This window comes from Symsagittifera roscoffensis, chromosome 3 (assembly GCF_963678635.1).
Source record: "Symsagittifera roscoffensis chromosome 3, txSymRosc1.1, whole genome shotgun sequence".
NCBI classification, from domain to species: domain Eukaryota; kingdom Metazoa; phylum Xenacoelomorpha; order Acoela; family Convolutidae; genus Symsagittifera; species Symsagittifera roscoffensis.
The window spans coordinates 68326482-68348153 of record NC_087064.1 but is presented as its reverse complement, the minus strand read 5'-3'; the positions used below and the strand labels follow the sequence as shown (position 1 = coordinate 68348153).

The window sequence follows — 21672 nt, the reverse complement described above, 5'->3', positions numbered from 1 at the left end:
AAATTTCGCGCTCTTTTATTGTAAGCATTCTTCTGTCAGAGGAACATTTCTGTTTGTTATTTTCGATATTTAAATTGTCTTTTTTTCCCGCAGAATAAGAATGAAAATCTACGACCTGATTCTTGAGAACCTTATCGTTTTGTTTTTCCTCGCTTGCAATTGCTGCACTTTTGTTTTAGATTCCTTAACCAAAACTCTAGATGGTGGTGTTTCGACATTCTTTCTTTCAATATTTTCGCTGCCATTACAAAATTTATCGCTTGTTGTTTCGTCATCGTTTTTCTCGTCGCTGACGTTATTGGAGCTTGGTTTTTGTGGGGACTGATTATTTGAATTGTTGGTTTTTTGGTTTCCGATGTTGCAACAATCATCGTGATGACCTTTTTCTTGGCGTCGAGGGATCTTGAATTTTTGACATTCATGTAGTGGAGGTATGTGAAACGAGATTTCTACACCTTCCCAGATTTTAAAGGCATCCATTCTCGTTTTGTAAGACCGGTCTGTCAGCTTTTTCCCTTGTGCTTCGTTTTGTTATTTAACTTCTAAAATTGCACTTTCCGTGTAAACATACTGACTCGCTTTAGTTACGATACAGGTCTCTCGTTGGATTATGGGGCTATGAATTATGTCTTCTGGCAATGGGAGAATTAATTTCGCTTCGATATAGTTGCATTTATAGGGCAAATTCGTTAATTTGATTTTGGCTAGTTAAGGGTAAATGTTCTTTGTATTATGAGACCTTGGAAAGCTTCCCATGGAAAAATACCGTCCTGTTAACTAGATTGGTTCCTTCGATTTTGATGCTGGTTATAAATTGCTCTGCTTCGGGGGCAGCAATAGCTGTCAGTGTATGAAGTTTGTGGTCATCTTTTGTCACAGTTATTGTTTTTGAGATTGTCATCTTCTGTTGCGTTGTTGAGGGGAATTATTTCAGTATATCGGAAGCACAATTTCGATATGCCTGCGCCAGATTTTCAGCTGACTTGAGAATGAGGGGATGATTTTGATATTTGGATTGATTGTTTGGATTATTTGAATTATTTGGATTCTTTGGACTATAATGCATGGAGATTTGTTTTGCAAGGAAAAAATCAAATTTTAATTTATAGTTTTTCGAATATTTAAGCGATTCAGAACTATCCTGCATGGTTTTCTAAACAAAACAAGTACCGAAAAATTTATTAAAATTTTAGCCGTTCACAAATTTACCCATTCACGTTCAGTTCCATGTAGTTTGTTTGCTGTTTTTATTTACGATCCAGCAATATCAAAGAAGTATGCCGTTATAATTTTTTTTCGTTTTCGTTGTTGATTTGTTTGTGTTAATTACCTATCATTTTAGGTGCAGTCGATGGAGAAATACGAAAAAATTTTAAAAATTGGAGAAGGCTCTTACGGCCATGTTTTCAAATGTCGGAACCGAGATACGGGTCAACCTGTCGCTATTAAGAAGTTCGTTGAATCTGAGGATGATCCCCTCATAAAGAAAATTGCTTTGCGTGAAGTTAGAATGTTGAAGGTTGGTACAAGACGTTTTGATATATTCAAGAGATCGCATTATATCTAGAGAATTAATTCAATAGTTCAATGTTTCATTCAACTTTCTGTTCAATTTTTGAATTTCAATAAAACGTTAACAATATGTATATTTTAGCAATTGAAGCACCCGAATCTAGTTAACCTCATGGAAGTATTTCGTCGTAAAAAACGTCTGCATCTGGTTTTTGAATATTGTGATCACACAGTTTTAAACGAATTGGAACGCTCACCAAGAGGGTAAGTTTCACCATCTGAATTCAATCGAAGCTCATAATTCAGTAGAAGTTTTGTAAATTTAGTCTTCGATGGAATGAAAAGGTCATCAGAGGGTTAAAAGATCTGGCCGACCCAACTAAAGTCAAAAAATTTTTGAATTGAGAATCGGTAACATTTGGAAATAAGTTTTTTAAAAATCTGGTATTCTTCAGATGAATAAAATCTTGGAGCAAGCACAATGCTAAATATCTGCCAAAAATTAGTTGAATGCCGTTTTTGTTTCAGAGTTCCCGAAAATACCACGAAGCGTATAACATACCAAACCTTACAGGCTGTCGCATTCTGTCATCAACACAACGTAATTCCTCTCTAGGATATTTATTGCAAAAAGATTTCAGAGAAAATAATGGTTATTTTTGTTTTAGTGCATTCACAGGGACGTCAAACCAGAAAACATACTCATTACTAAAAACGGTCAAATAAAACTATGCGATTTTGGTTTTGCTAGAATATTGAGTAAGTTTCTTTAAAACTCTCAAAATATAATATTTGATTTTGCATTATAACTATTGTGATTTTTAGCTGGACCTGGGGATGATTATACCGACTATGTTGCGACACGTTGGTATCGAGCTCCTGAACTTCTTGTCGGTGATACGCAATATGGACCACCGGTCGATGTCTGGGCAATTGGATGCGTTTTTGCTGAACTACTTACAGGTGCACCGTTATGGCCTGGCCGGAGTGACGTGGATCAGTTATACCTCATCGAGAAAACTTTGGGCATGATTTCTTTTTTTTTTGCAAAAAAGCAATTTTTGCGATGTGTCAATTATATTTGTGTATTGCTACAGGTGACCTGATTGATCGTCATAAAACAATTTTTTCACAAAATCAGTACTTCAAAGGACTTTCAATCCCCGAGCCTGCTAAAAGAGAACCACTGGAAGAAAAACTGCCTCTTATTGTGGGCAAACCAGCCATGGATTTTCTTAAAGTATGTTGCTCACATTTTTTGAGATAATAGTATTAAGAGCTTGCAATAAGTCATCCATGGTGTATAATTTGTTTCTACGTTTCTTAGAACTGCCTGTACTTGGACCCATCTAAGCGCATGACCTGCCAACAGTTGCTTGATCACCAGTACTTCTCAAGTTATTGGGATGGTGCGGGTGGAGTAAACAACATGGATAGTCATAGCAATGAACGGAGCAAAGGAGGAAAAAGAAATAAGGAGGTTAAAGACAAAAGAAACGCTATTCACGTGAGTTGAAAACACGAGTCATATTTTCTAGATTTTTTCATCATGCCGCGATTGAACAACAAAATCAGATTGTTTTCAGGCTTATGTCTTTAACTTACCGGTATAGTAAATTTTCACGTTCAAAATCTGCTGGACTACAGCAAATTTCATTGACACTTTTATGCAATTGTCTGAAAGTTCTCATATCTGTTCTTATATAGATAAATGTACAAGACTAATCAATTTCAACTCAATTCCAATGGATAATTCTGTTTCATATGACATAATATCTAACATAGATATGATGAATGTTTTACAAAGATTAGTTGCACTTTTCAACCTATTCATGTTCTAATCGCATGAAGCGAGTCAATTTTTTTTCGAAAATAAGGTAAGGTGTGCATTTAATTTTTTTTAAAAATAGGATATAAATGTATATATCTGAGAAAAACCAGCAGAAAAAATGGAAATATTTGCTAGTTATTCTTTTTGCGGTTTTAGATTCAAATAGGTAGAGTAAGCCATAAAAACTGTTGGCTGGGAGTTTTCTACCTTTTTGTTGCTACTAGATTGTGCATAAGAATCATCAAATGGGAAGGAACCGTGGACTTGGTTTCTTTTATAGCAAAACGAGGTGCCGCAAACAACTTTCGTAATGACTTGAGAATAATAATATAATTGAGCCTTTTCGCAGTTGTGAATCGGGAAATCAAAAAAGATCTCTCAGTGTAAAGAACAACGGATCTGAATGTTTCCGTTTTTCAGACACCTAAATGGAAGAATGAACGGGAGATTAAACTTTCATTTACTTCTACTGCGTTTCAAAAATTATTTAAGCTATTGTTGCCTCATTTTTACAACTTATATCTTAATTCAACTCCTCCCACTTTTTTATAAAATCCTTTTTGAATTGCTTTATTCAAATTACTGTATTCGGAGTATTATGAGTCACCTAGACATCAACCGTTAATATTCAGTGATTTGACCACCTCCTAAAGTGGGTGGCAAGGAACTATGGCGAGGAATATTTTTTAAAACTTTAACCCAGTGAAAGGTACCCCAGCAAAAGCGCAAATGGTCAAATTGATATCTCATCCAGTCTCGATAAAACTTAATCTGGATTTTTTTGATTTTCAAACTAAATTAGACAAAAATAGAGTGGCTGAATACCGCATTAATGTTATTTTACAACAAATCTTTTGTAACGGTGTTTTAGCGATTATTACACTTGCGAGAGCAAGTGTAATAACTTTTCTTAAGACGTAATAACGTATTGCTGTAAACAACTTTTCTTGCATTTTTCTTTTCTTTTTTCACTTCTTCTCTTCTCTTAAGATCTTAGCTTTTTTCTCTTCTTATTACCTGTTCTGTTTGAATTAAAATTTTCGGCCATTTGATTCTCTGCTTGTCTGTAGCCGGCTTAGTTATCACATCTTGGAATCATTTGGGAACCTTGACTTCGTATTTCCTTTCTTTTTTTGTTTCCTTAAAAAAGTTCCTCGGCCCAAATTATTTCGGCCTATTTTTTATCAGCTTGATGAACTAATTTTGGGTCGTTTTGGGGGAAACACGATCGAAACACTCTTCTCCGCTTTTTTCAAGTTGGTTGTAAGTTTACCTATCGTTTTGTTGAAATTACTTTTTTTTTTTCGTTTAGAAAATTTTTTTCACTTTTTATCAGAAATTTTTTTCTCAGAAACTTCTACTGATTTTCAAAGCAAGGAGTATCAATTGAAAGATTTCTTACTCCTCTGTGTGCCTGCATACTCCTCTAGAGTCTCTTTTACTTAAACCTTCTGTATACAGCCTTTGAAAAAGTCTGTGGGGAGTATTTGACCCCTATTTTTTTTCGTTTTCTCAAAACTTAACCCTCTCAAATCTGAGTTTTCGGTTTCAACGAATAGAATCTTTTCAAAAACATCCCCTGCATAAACAGCTGCGCGACAAAATTTGTTTACATCAAAATGTTATCGCCCTCGGTAAAGTCAAATTTTTGACTTTTTAACCTTTTTCTTAAATGTTTTGAATATTCTCGAAAACTACCCCGCCGGGTTCAATTCAAAGAACGGATTGCGGGAAGCTCATTTGCTTATGCGACTACACGCAGTTTTTTGACACCAAACGTTATGGCCTTCGCAAAAGTCAAATTTTTGCATTTTTTTTAACGTTTTTTTTTTTTAATTTTTGCTTTTCTCGAAAACTGCTTTCCAAATATGAGATTTTGGTTCTATCGAAAATAGAGGTTGCGCGAATCTTTTGTATAAGTGGAGTCTTCCTTTTTGCACACAAAAAGCTTTGGTTTTTAGGAAAAATCAAATTTTATATTTTTTGACCGGTTTGTCGACTTTCTCGCTAACTATCCTGCCAAATCTGAAATCATAGATTTAATCGAAACAACAGGATGTTAAAAGCTTAATTTTATAATTTTGTATGCCCAGCTTGCTTGCGAAAAACGTCATGGCCTTTAATCAAGTCAAAGTTTTGAAACCTTGACGGTTCTTTGGAAACTTATTGACTTTAAGCGAAAACTACCGGGCATTGGTCAGGTTGTGTTAAATCGAGAAACCCGGTCGAGAAAAAAAGGGATTTGGAATGTCTTTTAACCGTTTTAAAGAAACTTTTTGAATTTTCTGAAAATGTACACAATTAAATTTGAGATGAAAAGTTCAAATACATGAACCGGTTGCGATAACTGTTTCTCCATGGGAAAATTGATTATCTCAAATTTGTTTTATTCTTTGCACTTGTTTTAGTAGAGAAACAACTAAAGTTTTTTGCAAAGTCTAATTCTTGAATTCGCCGTTTTTGTGCCGCATCACTTTATCAAGTTCATTTAATTTCAAACGCGTATCTCCAGCTGGTCGCCTAGTTGTTTTTCATCGAGACTTATGAAAATTTTGGCTCATCTATTTTTTTTCAACATCTAATTTTTTTTCGATTTATGCTTTTTTATGTTTGTGTTGTTTGGTAAGTGGCGCGAAGCTCCCTTTCGCCTCTGTGAAACATTTAATTCCTTCCCAGTTGTACTAGGGATAAAGCAGTAGCCTTTGCATCATAAGGTCTGTGGTTCGAGTCTCGGTCGGACCTTTTTTTTCAGTTTGCATGCATTTGTCTGACTTTCTTTTGTCTGCTCTTGTTTTGTTCGCTTAGCTGTCACATCAGAGATTTTGCTTTTGCTGTAAGCAACTTTGATTGCAGCTGCAAGTGCAAATGTTATGCATTCTAGTTTCAATGGAAGACTTGCAAGAGTTAAAAACAATCTTCATACAATAATTTTTCTTCGGTTCAATCTGTGTCTGCTCAAAGATTGTCGGCTTAGTTGCCACATAACTGATTCTTTTTGTTCTGTAAGCAACTTTCATTGTAGATCACACAAGTGTTGGTCACGGTAGTTCAAGTGGGACTTTGAACTTAATACATTTTTTAAATCATTATTTTTGCACACCTAGTTTTTTTCTAACCTTTTTTAATTTTTTTTTTATGGCTGTGTTATATCGCTTCGCCTCTGCGTTAAATCTAATTGTTTCATTTTTTCATCGAGTCCAATCGCTTACTATTAAAATCGGGATGACTGAAATTGGTCATTCTAGTTAAATCAGTAATGTTATTAACTTACCATAACAATACGAATCTGTTCCTTAATGTTTTTTTTTACCAAAGTACTGTACCTAATGTAACAGAATTTTCCAAAAAAAAACAAATGCATTTTTTGTCGGTCGCGTGTCGGCTTACTTGATATATGTTTCATTAGTATAAGCTTTCTAAAAAAATTGAAACTTTTTTCATTCTTTTTTGAGCACCGTAAATATGATTTTGAAAGATTTTCTTTTTATGCCGACCAAAATTTTTGTTAATAGCGAAAAAGATTTAGAAAAGATATCAGTTTTTTGACCATGGCTTCTGGTTAGTTTTTCGAATTGGTTTTTGTAAAGCTTCTAAAAACCAACACTTTCTTCTCGTTAAGTTTGTGCATGGTCGTTGTAAGTCTATTTCGGATTATAACAAATCGAAATGTTTGAAATATGCCAAAATTTTGTGAAAAATCTGAAATTTTCTGGAAAGATTTGTATATCCTGTGGTAATTTTGTAATTATTTTTGCTTGCGAAGGCATGTAGTGTGTTTTGCATGGGAATAGAGGGTTCGGTTATTTTTGGTTTAAATTTTATGACAGTATTTGAATGTTGGTGTTTTTGTTCAATTGATAACTTTTTTTTCTGTGATGAAAAACTATTTATCAAATAAATGTGTATTAACTTCATTTTATATTCAGAATGATATAATTGGATTGGTTTCTTAATATTGCAGAGGTTTTTTTTACATTTCTACGTATAATTTTTAGTGGTAATTTCATGAAAACTTTCGCTTCTATTTTTAAACACTTTTCTTTGTTCGTTTTATAATTTTGTTTTTCTGTTTTTCTCTACATTATTAGAAAGCAATACAAGTAGGCTTGTATATGAATGTTTTTACGGGCCTGCAATTAGTTTTGGGTTTGAAGGATTTGTGCAAAGTTTTTGGTAGATAAAAGAAGTTTTGGTTTTCTTCATTCATTCAATTCTTGTCTCATCATTTTCATTCTCAGTAAAGAGAGAAGAATTTTCTGGTTATATTTTGAGCAAGATGTATGTTATAAATTTTATTTTGGCAACTAATTTTCATAGAAAGTACAAAATCGTCATTTTTTGTAAATTATTTAGCGGAAAATTTTTTCAAACGAAATTTAATTCCATTTTTCCTTTAACTCGTATGAAAAGCAAGAAATGGAATGTCTATAATCAATGAATCAAAAGATTGATTTTTTCGACGTAATTGTTTTTGAAGAAGTTTAAAAAAAAATTTTTTTAACTCAAATAATTTAGGTAAGTTGAGTGTATTACTGAAAATGTTGCTTTTTTATTTGCTTTTTCTTGAGAAGGTTTCAATTTTAACATATTCTTTTGTATCGCATGTGGTGTGGAGCTCGTATCTGTGTTTCAAAAGTGGTGCGTTCTGTGATAGTACGAATTTTTTTTCCAACTTGCATCGCGAATAGGTGCTACTTTTGGTAGCATTTCCCCAATGTGAGAGTGCTCTTTTGGGGAACTTTTAAAGCAAAAGGCAAAATTAGCAGTAAAATACCATGTGATTTGACTTTTGATTAGAAATTAGTTAATAAATTTGATGCTTTTGTAGTTCATCAAATGAACAAAAAAAGTTATTTCTTTTATTTAATAGTTTAATTAAAGCTCGATTTCAGAAATTTTTCAATTCAATTCATTTGCGAGATTTTTGAAATGCATAATTAAAAGACAATTTGGTTTTATATTTACCAACTGATTTTACGCAAAGTCAATGTACTTGCCTTCAGCCTAATAGGTTCCCAATTATTATGGTAAATTTGTGTTTTTGTAAAGTTTGAAGCTTCTTTTGTCGCTTGTCTTCGGCTTCGATAAACTTCAGTGGTACATACTGAAAAAACATGTGTAGAACAGGCGACTGTGAAGCATAAATCTTCGAGGAGTGGCGGTTAATTCCCGTAGAGGTCATTTATTTTATAAAACTCATTAGTTTTCTTTTTTCTTTTTTGACACTTTTAAAAGTACTTTTTGGCGTTTGTTTGCTTTTGTTTGCGAAACGCAGCATTAATTTTGCGTGAAGACAATTTTCCCGCGGCGTTGACAATTTGTGCAAAATTAGTTTTTTTCTAAAGTTGTTATGGGAGAGCTTGAAACATCAATTTTGTCGTCTGAAAAATTTCACAAAAATTTTAAAAATCAGACCCCCTAGGTAAACTTTTAGATCCGTCTCTTGCTTGTAACGCTTTTTCAAAAAAATGACAAAAGTTGAGTATTATGTATTGACATGTTCTGTTTGGTTTTGCATCTAGACAACATTGGCTGATATGAAAAAAGAAAGAATTTTAAAAAAATCATTGCGAGAACCTTTGAACAAATCGTCTTGCTCTAGACATTGATAAAACTATCAACAATAGATATTTATCTAAATCGAAAATTTATATTATTTATCTGAATTGACAATGGAGATTTATTTGAATCATAAGTTAAACGATTTGTGTATTAGAATTTTTATGACTGGTTATGACAAAAATTGGAACCTGAGTACTTTTTTGCTCAAAAAAATGTAATCCATTTTTGGCTCCTTTGAGTTGATTTGCAGTTTTGCAAATTTCGGTCTGCTATTTGCGTGTCTCTATTTGCGTGTCTCTAAAACCAATTTGGTTTGCCATTTTTTTTACATGAATGGCTTTTGAACGTGCCTTGGCCCTGTGTTTAAGATAATTTTTTTTTGCGGGAATTTTTGTTTAATTGTTCTAAGACTTTCGAAGAGTGGCTGCAATGTTTGTGCTCGGTGATTTTTTTGAACTTCAAATATAATGTTGACTTCTTAACCAGCATTTTCGGACACATTTTTTCTTGCAGTCTAAAAAATATTGATGCCTAGCAAACTTGGCTTTGCAAAGCTATAGAGATTCAAGGCTCTTATTTTGGCAAAATTAGGGTAATGAACTCGCGCACAATTTTCAATTTTAATTTAGCGCGTTGCATAGGATGACTACCAATCCGGCTCAAAAGTCATTCCTAATAGAGTACAGGTAATCTAATTGCTCCTCCTTTTCACAAGCAGACATGTTAAGAGTCGATGAACGTAGCTCAAACTCTTATAAAGGTCGCAATGATTTTTTTCAGGAAAAGTCTTTAATTTGGTTTGGGCTCAAATGAGCTTTTTAACGGTTTGATTTTTGATTTATTTTTAAATTCAGTCCATTTCCATTGTTGAAAGGAGGGCAAACTCCACTATCGAACAGCGAAATCGTAAAAGTCACAAAAAATGGAATAATGAAAAATGGAAAACCTGGATTTCAATTTTCCGATTTCCCAGCGAATGCAAAATTTGACTTAATGATCCAATTTCTCAAATTGGGTTAGTTTTACCAAAAAAAGCCAATCATAAATTGTTCCAAAAAATCAAAGAGCTTTAAGAAGAAAATAAATCAAAAAAGAACTTAATAAAAGTGAGCTAAAATTGATGCAATTTTTCTTTGATTTCCTATCGTTTCATTAAATTTTGTTTTCGCTTTCTACACTTGTATAATTGCATTGCTTGATCGTTATGCAATCTTTATGCAATGCAATTTTTACACTTGTATAATTGCATTGCTTGATCTTTTCGTTTTCTTTGATTTCCAATCGTTTCATAAATTTTTAATTTCGCTTTTTACACTTGTATAATTGCATTGCTTGATCTTTATGAGCTATAATTTAAAGCAATGAAATCTTAAGTACAGGCCTTGAAAGTAAAATGCAATAGTTTGAGGCTATTATTGCTTTTTAAAAGTTTTTAAAATTGTGAAATGCTCAAAGCTCGAGTTTTGATAGTGAATGGCATGCTTAAGCATCTCTGTTTGAATTGCAGTGCGTTCCTGAAGACTCTTCAATTGATTGAATTTTTATTTTTTCGTTAAGTAGTAACTCGAGTGCCATAAATGCCACGACCAGAAATGAAACCGAGGTCTTATCGGACATAATTATTTTTATCTGTCACCCATTTGTCAAAAACTAATCAAAATGACAAAAAATGTTTTTCTAACAAAACATTCTGGTTTCATACTTCATATCGGTTACAATTTTTCTTTACGATTGTTTTTTTTTTATTTAATGATGAAATGGTGGACATTTTAAGCCGTTGAACAAATGTTTTCCCTGGCGCATATAGATTAACAATTGCGTCGCGACTTATTAATTTCATAAAAGAGTATTCCTTGATTTGGTATATCTATTTGAATACTCTCCCCTAAAATGTTATATGTTATGAAGTTATGTTTCATGTATCTGTTTGATGGAACATAATATTTTGTATTCACTCATCGAGACCCCTCGATACATGATTTTGACTAAAAATGAGGGCACCCTCAATAATCAAGAAAGTTGAAATTCGGGTAAATATGATAACGGGTATATCTTGGGTACAACAAAGGGTTCAACCTTAGAGGGTTGGGCGGAGGGAAAAGAAAAATCAACACTTTGTATGTATTCATTATTTTGCCGGTTTCAAATCGACTCTAGCTCAATTTTGAAAAATCAAGGAAATTAATTAACTTGTAAAAATTTTATTGCTTGGCAATATGGAATAAATGTGAAAATTAAAAAGAAAAGAAAAATCTGATTATAATTTAATATTATAACTACATCCTTTCAAAAACCCAATGATATCGTTGGGTTGATATGACTTAATCATAGTGATCAAGTTTTTGTCGAGTTTTTGGTAATTCGCTTTTTTGGGTCTGGCTACTTTTTGTCCTGCGCACATTTTTTCCAACAGTATTTCCGCATTTTTTACTCGTCCTGGAACTTCTCGATCAGTTTGGGGAATTATGGATGCTTACCATTGACCAGTTTCACGAAATTGCTGTTCCAACTTTCTACAGCGTTGTTGGTGCGGGGAAGGTCGTTTCTTACTCTTTGATGGCAACTCCATTGCTCCATATCAAATCTGGGCTTCTGTCGTCCTTGAGAAGTCAGTCTACCAATATATGTGTCCTCGAAATAATTGAAAATTGGTTGACTTTCTTCAGATGCCATACCTTGCAGAAGCTCGAAAGCTGTAGGGACGTCTTCTACGGGCAGAAATGCTGTTGCGAGAAGCATTCGAATAAGTTCGCGAAAATTAAGGTCACTGTTGTAATTGTGAGTATTGCCTGACGACTGAACATGTCGCCAGACACTTTGACTCATATGGAAAAAACAAAACTGAATTTGAGCACTCTGATGGGTAGCTATTATTGAGTTTCGCACAGCTACTTCAAAATCAATTGTAACGCGTTTTGGGGAATCAACTTTTAGAATACTGAGAAGGCGACAATAAGTTGATTCCTTTTTGTCAGGTAGCAGAGCGTAAACAATAGGAATAAGGCATCCTTCAATAGAAGCGTGTATAGTATAAATCTGATAGAAAACATTGGGAGCAGTCGAAAACGTTCCATCACAGAACCAATCATCCGATGAAGATAGTAAGTCTAATCCAGGTAACGTGGCGAACACAATAACCCGATTTTCATATTGGGGACCAGAATCGTGAAAAAGGAACTGCTCTCCATCGTGGGTTTTCTGTAGAGCCAGTGGTAGTTCAAAGCCAGTCAGCGATGTTGGCTCTGCCATCTTTGGTCTTTTTTCGCGTCGAACTCTATTTACAGCTTGCTGATTAGCAGAATAACTAGGTAAATGAACAGCTGTTTCTCAGTTCACATCACGTTGGGCTGCGAAAATAGTCTGTCGCGGTGTTACATCGGATACTGCTGCTCGATCTTTAAGTGTTTTTCTGATCTTACGTTTTTCGATGTCAGCTGGATCGGGGAAGTGGCAGTGATTTTTAACGATCTCAATGGAGTCGTCCTTTGTACGCACACGGCCATTTCAACTACTTTGTCCGCAGCGCCAGGAAAGGGAGTTGTCTGCCAGTGTTCTGTGTTTAATATAAGCATACCCTTCAAAAATCAGTAACTCAGAATTTTTGTTTGTAAGTATGATTTCCATCGATAGATAGAGAATTTTGTTTCTATTGAGTGTTGTCAAGTGTTTGCAAATGAAACAGATTGAACAACCTGTCTCTTTTTGCTTGGATTAAAAAAGGCTCCATTTTCTTAAATTGCGTTTACTTTTATGTTTCGAATATTATTGCTTTTATTGAGTGGGTGCTGCTGTTATCTAGGTTGTTCTAATTTCTCTACTATACTACCTATTGTTATCCGGATTTCTTGGAATCAAAATGTGTTTAATATGAGATAAATTTACTTATCAGCTTCTAGAACAATTATCACTTCGATCAATGGGACTGTTTTTGGACTATTTTTCGGACTATTTTCGGGACTGTTTTGTATGGGACTGTTTTTTTGTACTTTGCTATGTTTTTTTCGGACTGTTTTGTATTGGACTGTTTTGTACAGACACGACTTGAAACAGTGAACCTAATTTTATTTTTTCACTCAAGATTCAATCAACAGCCCTTAGACGCCGTGAGCTCCCTTTTGGCGCCCAGGTAATTCGGCTGAATGTGCCCTAAAATCGAGAGTTTAATCCAATTCCGATTTTTTTTTCGATTCTAGACAGTTGGAAAACTGGCCGAATTGTCTGTATATTTGGCCGAATTGTCTGAGTTTCAAATTGGCTGATTGTCTTTGGCGCCGAAATGTCTGTGCGCCGCCGATGGTATCTTAAATTAAGCTACTTGTATTGGGATCTAATTCTTAATTTTCGGTCCGCTCTTTTGATCTTGAATTAATTTGAGCGTCAACTGAAACTCCCAAACGTTTAAAGTTGCTCCTCCTATAAATTGTTTTTTTTCGATCAAACTAAAAGTTAAGAGTTCTTCTAATTATTTTCTTTTTTTTTCAGTTGGTCTACTTTTATGTTTTAATTGTTTACTCAAAAGTCAGCTTCGATTTGATGTAATATTTTCTAAATTTCTCATTATTCTGCTTCGCTGGACAGCGTGTGTACATTGGTACCATTTTAATGAAGAATAAATCATGCCAAGTACTGTAATAGTAGTTTTTGTGCTCGTCAATGCGAGCATATAGTTAAGTATTACATCTCTTACTGCATCATGTTGCCGTGAAAAACATAAGATTGGTGCTGCTTTTTTTCTGCTCTTGTCAAACGTGTTTTGGAAACGTAGCTTTTATGGTTGAAAAATACGATTAAAAATTCATGATTTTGCGAATACGTTGGTATTTTTTCTGGCAGTCATCAAATATTACCGCATGTGATGTTATGTAGAATTATAAAAAGCAGCATTTTTACAGGACTAAGGAATGCGTATTTGTGGGTATATTTTTTTGTGAATCAATAGCAAAAGCAAACAAACAAACAAATATCTTTTATCTCTCCTTCCCCTTTCTCTGCTTCCTGGCAAACGTGTGGCATAATCACTCTCCGTTTTGGAAATTTCTCGCTTTTCACAACACAAATCTCACATTTGGTGTAATTGTGACGCACTTTCTAAACAAAAGGCCAGGAAATGAATATCTATTGAAGAATCTATTTTCATGTGCTTTTGGCTCGGTTCAGTTTGAAGTCGTCTATATATTTAAGATGCTTTTAGAGGAAAAAAGCTCCTCTGAAGTTTTTCCTGTTTTTTTTCGATTTTTTCCAGTTCTAGTTTGATTTTGTAGCTTGTTAGCTTTATCGGTTCAAAGTTGCTGAAATATTAGAGATCTAAACTTCGACTTAGTTAAAACTTTTGAAATACATTTGAACATTTTAAGAATAACTGGGTTCTTTGTAAAAGAAAAACACTTCTTTTGTCAAAAATATTGGGTTGTCGCGATTCGTTGTATCAGATCCCTGATTGCTTGTTATATTCCACTACGCGCTATGAAAAAATTGCAAATGTAATGCGCTTTAATTATCCCAAAGTGGCAAACCCCCATAAATTCATGAAAAAGGAGAGGTGGTGAAATATATATTTTTCAAATTTGAGTTTTGTTCATTGATATCTTTTCAGATTTTTTTGTATTTAAGTTTTTCCGTCGAAAAAGCGTAATTAAATGGCCGCAATTAATGTAAATAAATGTTCTGTAATTTCTTTGAAAGTGTGAACAATAAGTGAGTAGTGTTGAACTGTCTAGTGCTTCCGCCTCTCGATCGGTAGGTTGATTGTTCGAGCCCCACTATGGTCCGTGCGTGTTGGTCGACGACGAGTGTATGTTTCCCATTCCACAAAGACAGCAAATTTATATATATTTTCATTTAAGGCTCAAAATAGGGTCTTTTCAAATGCTGAAAAAGTCATATGTTAGTGTTTTTCTTCATCGATGGCCTTAATCTAATCAAATGTCTGTTAAAAAGGTTGAGTTAACATAAAGCTATGAGATATTTCGAAGTCGTCTGAATTTGTAAGCAACGTAGGACACTAACATTGTAGGCACAAGCAAATATCCCATTAACCAATTGTAATTGTTACTTGAAACTAGTTAGTTGTGATTTGTGGAAAAAATGTCTCCTCGCCTCCAACTGAAATAAATGTTTTTTTTTTGCAATAAGTGACTTTAAAATATTCTTTTCAAATACTTTATATTTTGAAATTCAGATATTTGCTTATTATATCATAACATATTACAATTGGACTGTAAACATGAATATATTTCATTGAAAAAATCTCAAGGCAGGAGCGTGGTGGGACCAGCGAAAGTTCGACTAGTTGAGTCAAAAAATTTTAAAAATCGTTGAATAATTTGATCTGCTTTCAGAACTTCGGCTACCAAACGCAGAGTCTGCCCCGCTTGAACCCAAACATGAGTTCGATGATGAACAACCAGTCGCCTGCGCCCCACGAAGACAAGGGTAGCAAACGAAACAACAACAACAATAACAACAGCAACAACAACCACAACCTCAAATACAACGACCACCTGCCCCAACTGTAGTTACAACATCAACCCCCCCCCCCCCCCACCGTCACTCTGTCCATCTTCCCACGCTTCCCATTCCCCTATAGGTGTCTTCAAACTCTACACAAATAGAAAGTTGGACTTAACCGAGACCGAATTACGAGCACTGTGTTTGAAAAAACTTCTAGCTGGGATGCTAACCACTAGAATTCGTTATTGTAATATGAGCAGTAACTTCGTTTCAGTTTTTCTTTTCTATTTCTATCGAAGCTTTCGAAACCTATTGATGCTTAATTATTGTATCCCTCATTCTCATTTCTCGTCGCCTGCTAGGATGAAGGAATCTTTTGCAAACACCCCTCTCCTCTCCGACCAACGTGAAAAATTTCCCCTTTATTAACTAAGTGAACGATATCACGCTAATTTTAAATGACAACTTTTAGCAGTAAGTCATTGTGCAAAATAATGGATTCTGATCGGCTGAAAAAAAATGCTTTTAACCAATAGATTTGTCTCCTCCCTAAATTGAATGAGGGGGTTGAGAAAAGTAAAATTATAATTCAATTTTTTTTCTTCAAAAAATTCGTTCATGCGGCAACTTGCATGAAAGAAAACTTTATAAAATTCTTTTCATTTGTTCACGCTTACTCGTTATATTGCAGTTTTGAGGTTCTAAACTGATTTTACATATCAAACTAATTTTCAAACGAACTTCAGAAAAAAAACCAAAGGGGGAATTGAAAAGAGCCAGAAAGAATAGCTGACTTGATAGGTATGCGAATGTCTTAATAATGATAAATGCTTGCAAAACGCCAAGAAAATTCTTTCAAAAAACAGCCCGGTCGAATCCCGTCAAAAAATTTTCGGCTTAAATGTCATGGAATGTTAGTAATATCAAATATTTATCCAATTATAAAATATATCTGATCCAATTTACTTGCACAATCATGGGTTTGGCATCAAGTAAAATTGGTCGAGTATTTATTGTAATTGTCAAAAAAAGTCATTTTTCAAATCAATTGAAAATGGATTCACCGGACGTGTTATGAGAAATGAATACTGCAAATACCCTGAAAACCGTTTAGTGCCATCTCATACACTTGACGTGAGATTTCTCGATTCAATTATTTCACTTCACGTGTGGTTTATGATTTGTAAATTTCTATCGTTTTTGTCTCTCTGTTTTGACTAATAATAATTTTAAAATTTCAAAAAGATGTCCTATCTTAAGGTTGTTTTCTGTTTTACGGCCAAAAATTACCAAATTTTAATTGAGCTTCTATTTTGAAAAAAATCAATATTTAATTTTGCTGGATTAGTTTTAACCAATCAGTATAGACATGGGCAGATTTAACGGGTGACGGGGGGGGGTGGCTTTACGGACGCCCCTCATCAGGGATTCGACCCCCTGCCAAACAATCCAAAGGGTCCGCCTTTGTATTATTTTGAGATATCCACCTTTGGCACCAATATATACTTGCTTTGAGGGGGAAGCGCGCGCCGAAAAAAAACGAGATTTTTTGGTCAAATTTTTCCAAAAAGTGCCTAAAACGCCTTTTTTGGCCTGTTTTTTCAAAATTTTGCCTGCGGCACAGAAATTTTTATAAAAGTTTGGCCAAAACAAGGTCTTTTTAGTGCTTTGGGAGATCTCGGAAAATCAAGTTGGTCGACCTAAAAAAATCCTAGATCCGCCCCTGAATATAGAGCAATATGAACCAATTTTCAAATGAAAATAAATTTCAGTTTTGAGCCGTAAAACAGAAAAGACCTCATTTTAATCAGGGTTGTCCAAAAGAGTTGTGCAGGGATATTTTATGAATAGTTTTGTGTGTGTGTGTGTAATCGCGCCCTTTCTTAACTTTCATTTTTTTGCTATTTCGTCAGTTTAAACAGGTGATGTAAGTTAAGAAAGAGTTACAGTTTGAGTTCTATAATGTGATCAAACATGGTTTTCATGTCTATTTTTGCGCTAATTGCAGTAGATAAATTTAGAAGTTTAGTTTGTTAATTTCTTAATGATTACGTTAGCATATGCATACACGGAGATACATATCAATTATAACATACATATTACGCAATAAGTCAACTAAAGGTCAAGTTATGTTGCTTGGGATTCGTAATTTTAGTACTCTATATCAGTAGCGGATTTAAGGGGGGAAGGCTCTTCAGGGATTCGACCCCTGCCGACCCAAAGGGTACCCCTTTGTACTATTTTGAGATATCCATTTTTGGCTGACTGATCCTAAAATTATCCTAAAAGCGCTTTCGGCGCCAACATATAATAATTTGAGGGGAAGCGTACGCCGAAAAAACCGCAATTTTTCAGTCAAATTTTTTTAAAAAGTGCCCAAAACGGCTTTTTTTACTCGTTTTTCCAAAAATTTGCCTGCGATCTGCTAGTGTTCTGAGAGCGCTCGGAAACTCATTTTGATCGACCTAAAAAAATCGACAAAGTTTTGAAAATCCGCCCCCCCTTCGAGAAAATCCTAAATCCGCCCCTGATTTTTATAGAACATTTTTTTCCGAAGCAACTGAATTAGAATGAATCTGAATTAGAAATTGTCTATAGTATATTTAAGTCAAGCTGTACAACTGATCTTGAATTGGTTTTTATTAATCGATTGAAGGTTTAACAAAGACGCTCCTGGCAAACAATACAGTCTTATTCTAATCTCTTATTTGAAAGGATAAACCAGAATTCCGGTCAAAATAAAAGGCAGCGTGATCTATGGTGAATTAAATCAAGGAGCTCAATCAAAAGTGTCTTCAATCGGGGAGAGGTCTCGTCCAATTTGCATGAGAACAGGTGTCAAATGATTGACAGGCGTCACTTGACTATTCAGTGAACATTGATCAATCGTAAAACTATCATTATAGCTTCAATAACAAGAAAGTTGAGCTTGAAAATATAAGCTTTCAAAATGCTGTTGAATGAAATGAATTTTTACTTCAGCGCTTTTAGTTTTCTGTTCATTTTTTCCACGCAAAATCGGGTATACCACACTTAATCAGAGGGATGAGTTGGGTGATAAATGATAATAATCTTTTCAGTTTTCACTCAAACAACATGGAACAATTACCACAAAATTTTCTCAGAGTCGAGAAAAACCGGTTTGAATAGTTGATTTTCAGGGGACCGTAATTTTAGCATAAAGATAAAATAGCATAAAAAATTGAAATATTCGAAAAGAAATTCAATTACTTATTAGCCAATCAGATTTCTCAATACTAATACTAGGCAAAATGTTCCGGCTAGCTATCTCATTGTTATGAACAGGCGCCGACCTAGGAATTTCTCGAGGGGGGATTTTGAAAAAGTTTTGAAAATAATTTTGTCGACCTTTTTTTTTAGGTCGACCAAATTGATTATCTGAGCTCTCGCAAACCACTATGAAGACCCTAACTTGACCCAATTTTCTGCACCGCAAGCAAATTTTTGAAAAAAGGCGTTCTTTGGCACTTTTAGGAGGGAAGAGTACGCCCCCCCCCCCCCCCCCCCCCTAAATCCGCTACTGGTTATGAAAAAGAAATCTGGTTCCAGACTTGTTAACGGGCCGCCATAATTGAGGCCCGGCCCAATATAATTCAAGTCGAGCTTGTTGGCGGCCCGATAAACAGGGAATTTATTAAATCTCGGCCCGTTGGGGCCCGTTGCTGCTTTTTTGGTAAAAAACAAATTTGTTTCAAAACAATTTTAATTAATTGTTTTACTTATTTATAAAGACCTTTTTTAAAAGCCATGGTTGTAGGCGAAAGTTTTGCCCGTCTTTCGGATATCGTCAAACCGCAATCAGAGTAAAGCCTCTCCGACTGCCCGGAATTGGCCTGCGTTCCAAGCACCTTTCGCGCAACTCTGGACAACAGTGGAAGCTTGTCAGAGTTCTTTCTCCAAAATTGAAGAACACCACAATCTGCAACTGCAATTGAGAGAGACTTGTATACTTCTATCTCTTCTGAACCGCAAAAGCGCAAAGCCCGCTCGTCATATGCTATCTCGCCCACAGGAATTGACTGATTTTCAGCAAAATTTTCGCGCATATCAGAAAAGAAATCTTGTTGTTGAGTTGGAATTGTTGGCTCTGCTCGGCGTCGGGTAACAGATGGTTCTTCGTCTGCGTTTGGCTTTAACTGACATATTTGTTCTAGTACCCATTTGTCAACATCGTTTATGGTTCTTTCCTTAAATTCCAAGTCACTTGTTGAAATTTTTGGCATGAATGAAAACGACCGGAATGAAGGGTCGAGGAAAGTACCAAGCCAATGGATTGCTTTAATGGACCCGTAAAACTTGTTGTTCAAACCATCCATAATGCATTGTTTCAGAACAAGTATTGGTTGTTCGTCACCAGGAATACGCTTTAGCAGACTATGTAAGTTGTAATAACACGGAATCACCAGGTTTATTGTTGGCGAATTGGATGCCACCAATTTCTTGAATACAAGTCTGAAAGTTTTGTACAGAATGCTCACAGAGCGGTTAAGGTCCAGGTTAATAGCGGAAAGTAAATATAGTCTGTTGCGACCTGCCAATACTATTGCGGGTTCATCCTTGCTTTTCTCAATACTTGTAGCCCGTTGTTCAGTTGCTGTCCAGCCGCGAGTCGCACAACCTGACTTAATCGTAATTGGCAGTTGCTCCTGCAATCCCACCGAAGTCCTACAGTAAGCTACTAGCTCAAATGCAGACGTGCTGTACTCTTTTAATTCTGGCGACTTGAGATTTGCTTCCTTCCAGCCATCACAGAGGACAGTGTTCAAGCGATGGCACATGCAGTAAAATCGTCCCAGAGTCTTCTTCCACAAATGCAAAGATTTCGTGCTTCGTGTCACGTCGAATTTGTTTCTGCAGTGAATCGGCAGTGAACGTAGTAGTCATGTCGTTTAGCACACTGCAAGCTGTACAGTGCGCACTGAAACATAACATTGGTTAGTCAATAAAAGTAAGGCCCGTTGGGGCCCGTTGACGAAAGTGAAAACTTCGGCCCGGCCCGTTGACAAGTATGTCTGGCTCTAATTGAGCATAATTAAAGAAGTTGATTTGGTTTTTATTCAGCTTTTTTTTGTAGTAGAAAGTAGTAAGGCAATTAAATAGTCATGCATCAGCCATTAAATGGCCATAGCAAAAAAAATTTCGGACATTTTCTTCCAGAATAGTTTTAAAAAGACCGCGATAACGCCTAAATAAAGCTAGCAAAAATTTATGCTGATTTAGCTTTATGCTAATTTAAACAGCTCCAATTTCCTGTCACACTTTGAGCAAAGAAACCTTTCAGCTTTATTTAAGCATGGAAAATTTAGCTATATATGTGTGAAGTTTGTAGTTTTTTCTATGTTTTCTAGCGCTTTCTTGAATGAATTTTAAAAAACTTAAGCACTTTTCTGCTTGAATTTTGTTTCTCATAAGACTTCTGAATATATGTTAACGCTCTTTCTTCTTTTTGGAGGTTTGCTGTAATGATTATTTTGAAATTCATTATTGAAAAATGTTAAACAAAAGGAGGGCAAATTACTTTTTCCACAAATGAAAAAGAAAATGAGGCAATTAGGTTTCAGAAGAAGCACAAGTTGCAGCCGGGCAGGAAAGTATTCATAGCATCTGACAAGTTATTTTGTGCTTGAAACGCTTGGCTGAGCTAGAGACAGTATCGACAGATTTTCCAAAATAAGCTTGTTTTGAAAAAAGTTTGCGATATGTTTTTGATTTTTTTTGCCTATTGAAAAAATTTGATTCCAATTAAAACTTATTCAAAGGGCTGTTGGATTTCTCGGAGCCGTGAGCCGATGTTCCTTAGGGATTTAAAGCTACCGATTTTTTGATGACTTTCCAAAAAAAATGATTTGTGTGACTGAGCATAAAAGCGGAGGTACTGAAAACTTTAAACTGCGGTTTCCAGATGGAATGTGTTTCAACAGTGATATCTGATAGTTCTGTCCAATATGAAAAAGACGTTGAAATTACAGTTTTTATTTTTTTCCAAAAAAAAACACTCATCAGCCAAAACAAACCTTTAAAATATGAGTTCACTGGCTATCTGAAAACTTTGAAACCAATCAACAGAATGGATCCAGAAAGAGGCAGAAATGAACAAAAACCTATTGCGTTTGCCGTTAGGTTTGTTTCTGTTGGATGAATAAAAGCAAAATTTTGTCTTTTTTAACAAAAAATTAAGAATCTTTAAATTATAATGAGTGGGTAAACGTTTATGATCAATTATCAATCGTTACCAAAAGTCAGTTTAAACCAAAAAAACCTAATTCAAAATTAACGAGCAGGTATTGTTCTTGCAC

General features: G+C 34.9%; 2 protein-coding genes across 3 annotated transcripts in view; both read left to right on the top strand.

Moving 5' to 3' along the window:
* The window catches only part of LOC134842127 (cullin-2-like), a 170277-nt gene that overhangs the window by 75130 nt on the left and 73475 nt on the right, over positions 1-21672 (top strand). The window lies entirely within an intron of this gene.
* On the top strand, positions 1165-15923 carry LOC134841417 (cyclin-dependent kinase-like 1). Of its 2 annotated transcripts, XM_063857390.1 has the most exons (10): positions 1165-1275; positions 1343-1519; positions 1655-1776; positions 2041-2113; positions 2181-2271; positions 2338-2538; positions 2610-2752; positions 2840-3019; positions 3099-3119; positions 15244-15923. In XM_063857390.1, exons 2-10 carry the CDS (start codon positions 1352-1354, stop codon positions 15418-15420), a joined length of 1176 nt encoding a protein of 391 aa, XP_063713460.1. In that variant the 5' UTR covers positions 1165-1275; positions 1343-1351; the 3' UTR covers positions 15421-15923. The 2 variants fall into 2 exon arrangements, with proteins under 2 accessions (XP_063713460.1, XP_063713461.1); XM_063857391.1 differs by lacking the exon at positions 3099-3119 and having other exon boundaries at positions 15244-15919.

Bases quoted from the DNA above. Each gene is read 5' to 3' on its own strand.
- LOC134841417 (XM_063857390.1), top strand. From the start codon at position 1,352: ATGGAGAAATACGAAAAAATTTTAAAAATTGGAGAAGGCTCTTACGGC. The intron at 2,272-2,337 runs GTAAGTTTCTTT...TGTGATTTTTAG, and splicing joins TGGTTTTGCTAGAATATTGA to CTGGACCTGGGGATGATTAT. The intron at 3,020-3,098 runs GTGAGTTGAAAA...GATTGTTTTCAG, and splicing joins ACAAAAGAAACGCTATTCAC to GCTTATGTCTTTAACTTACC.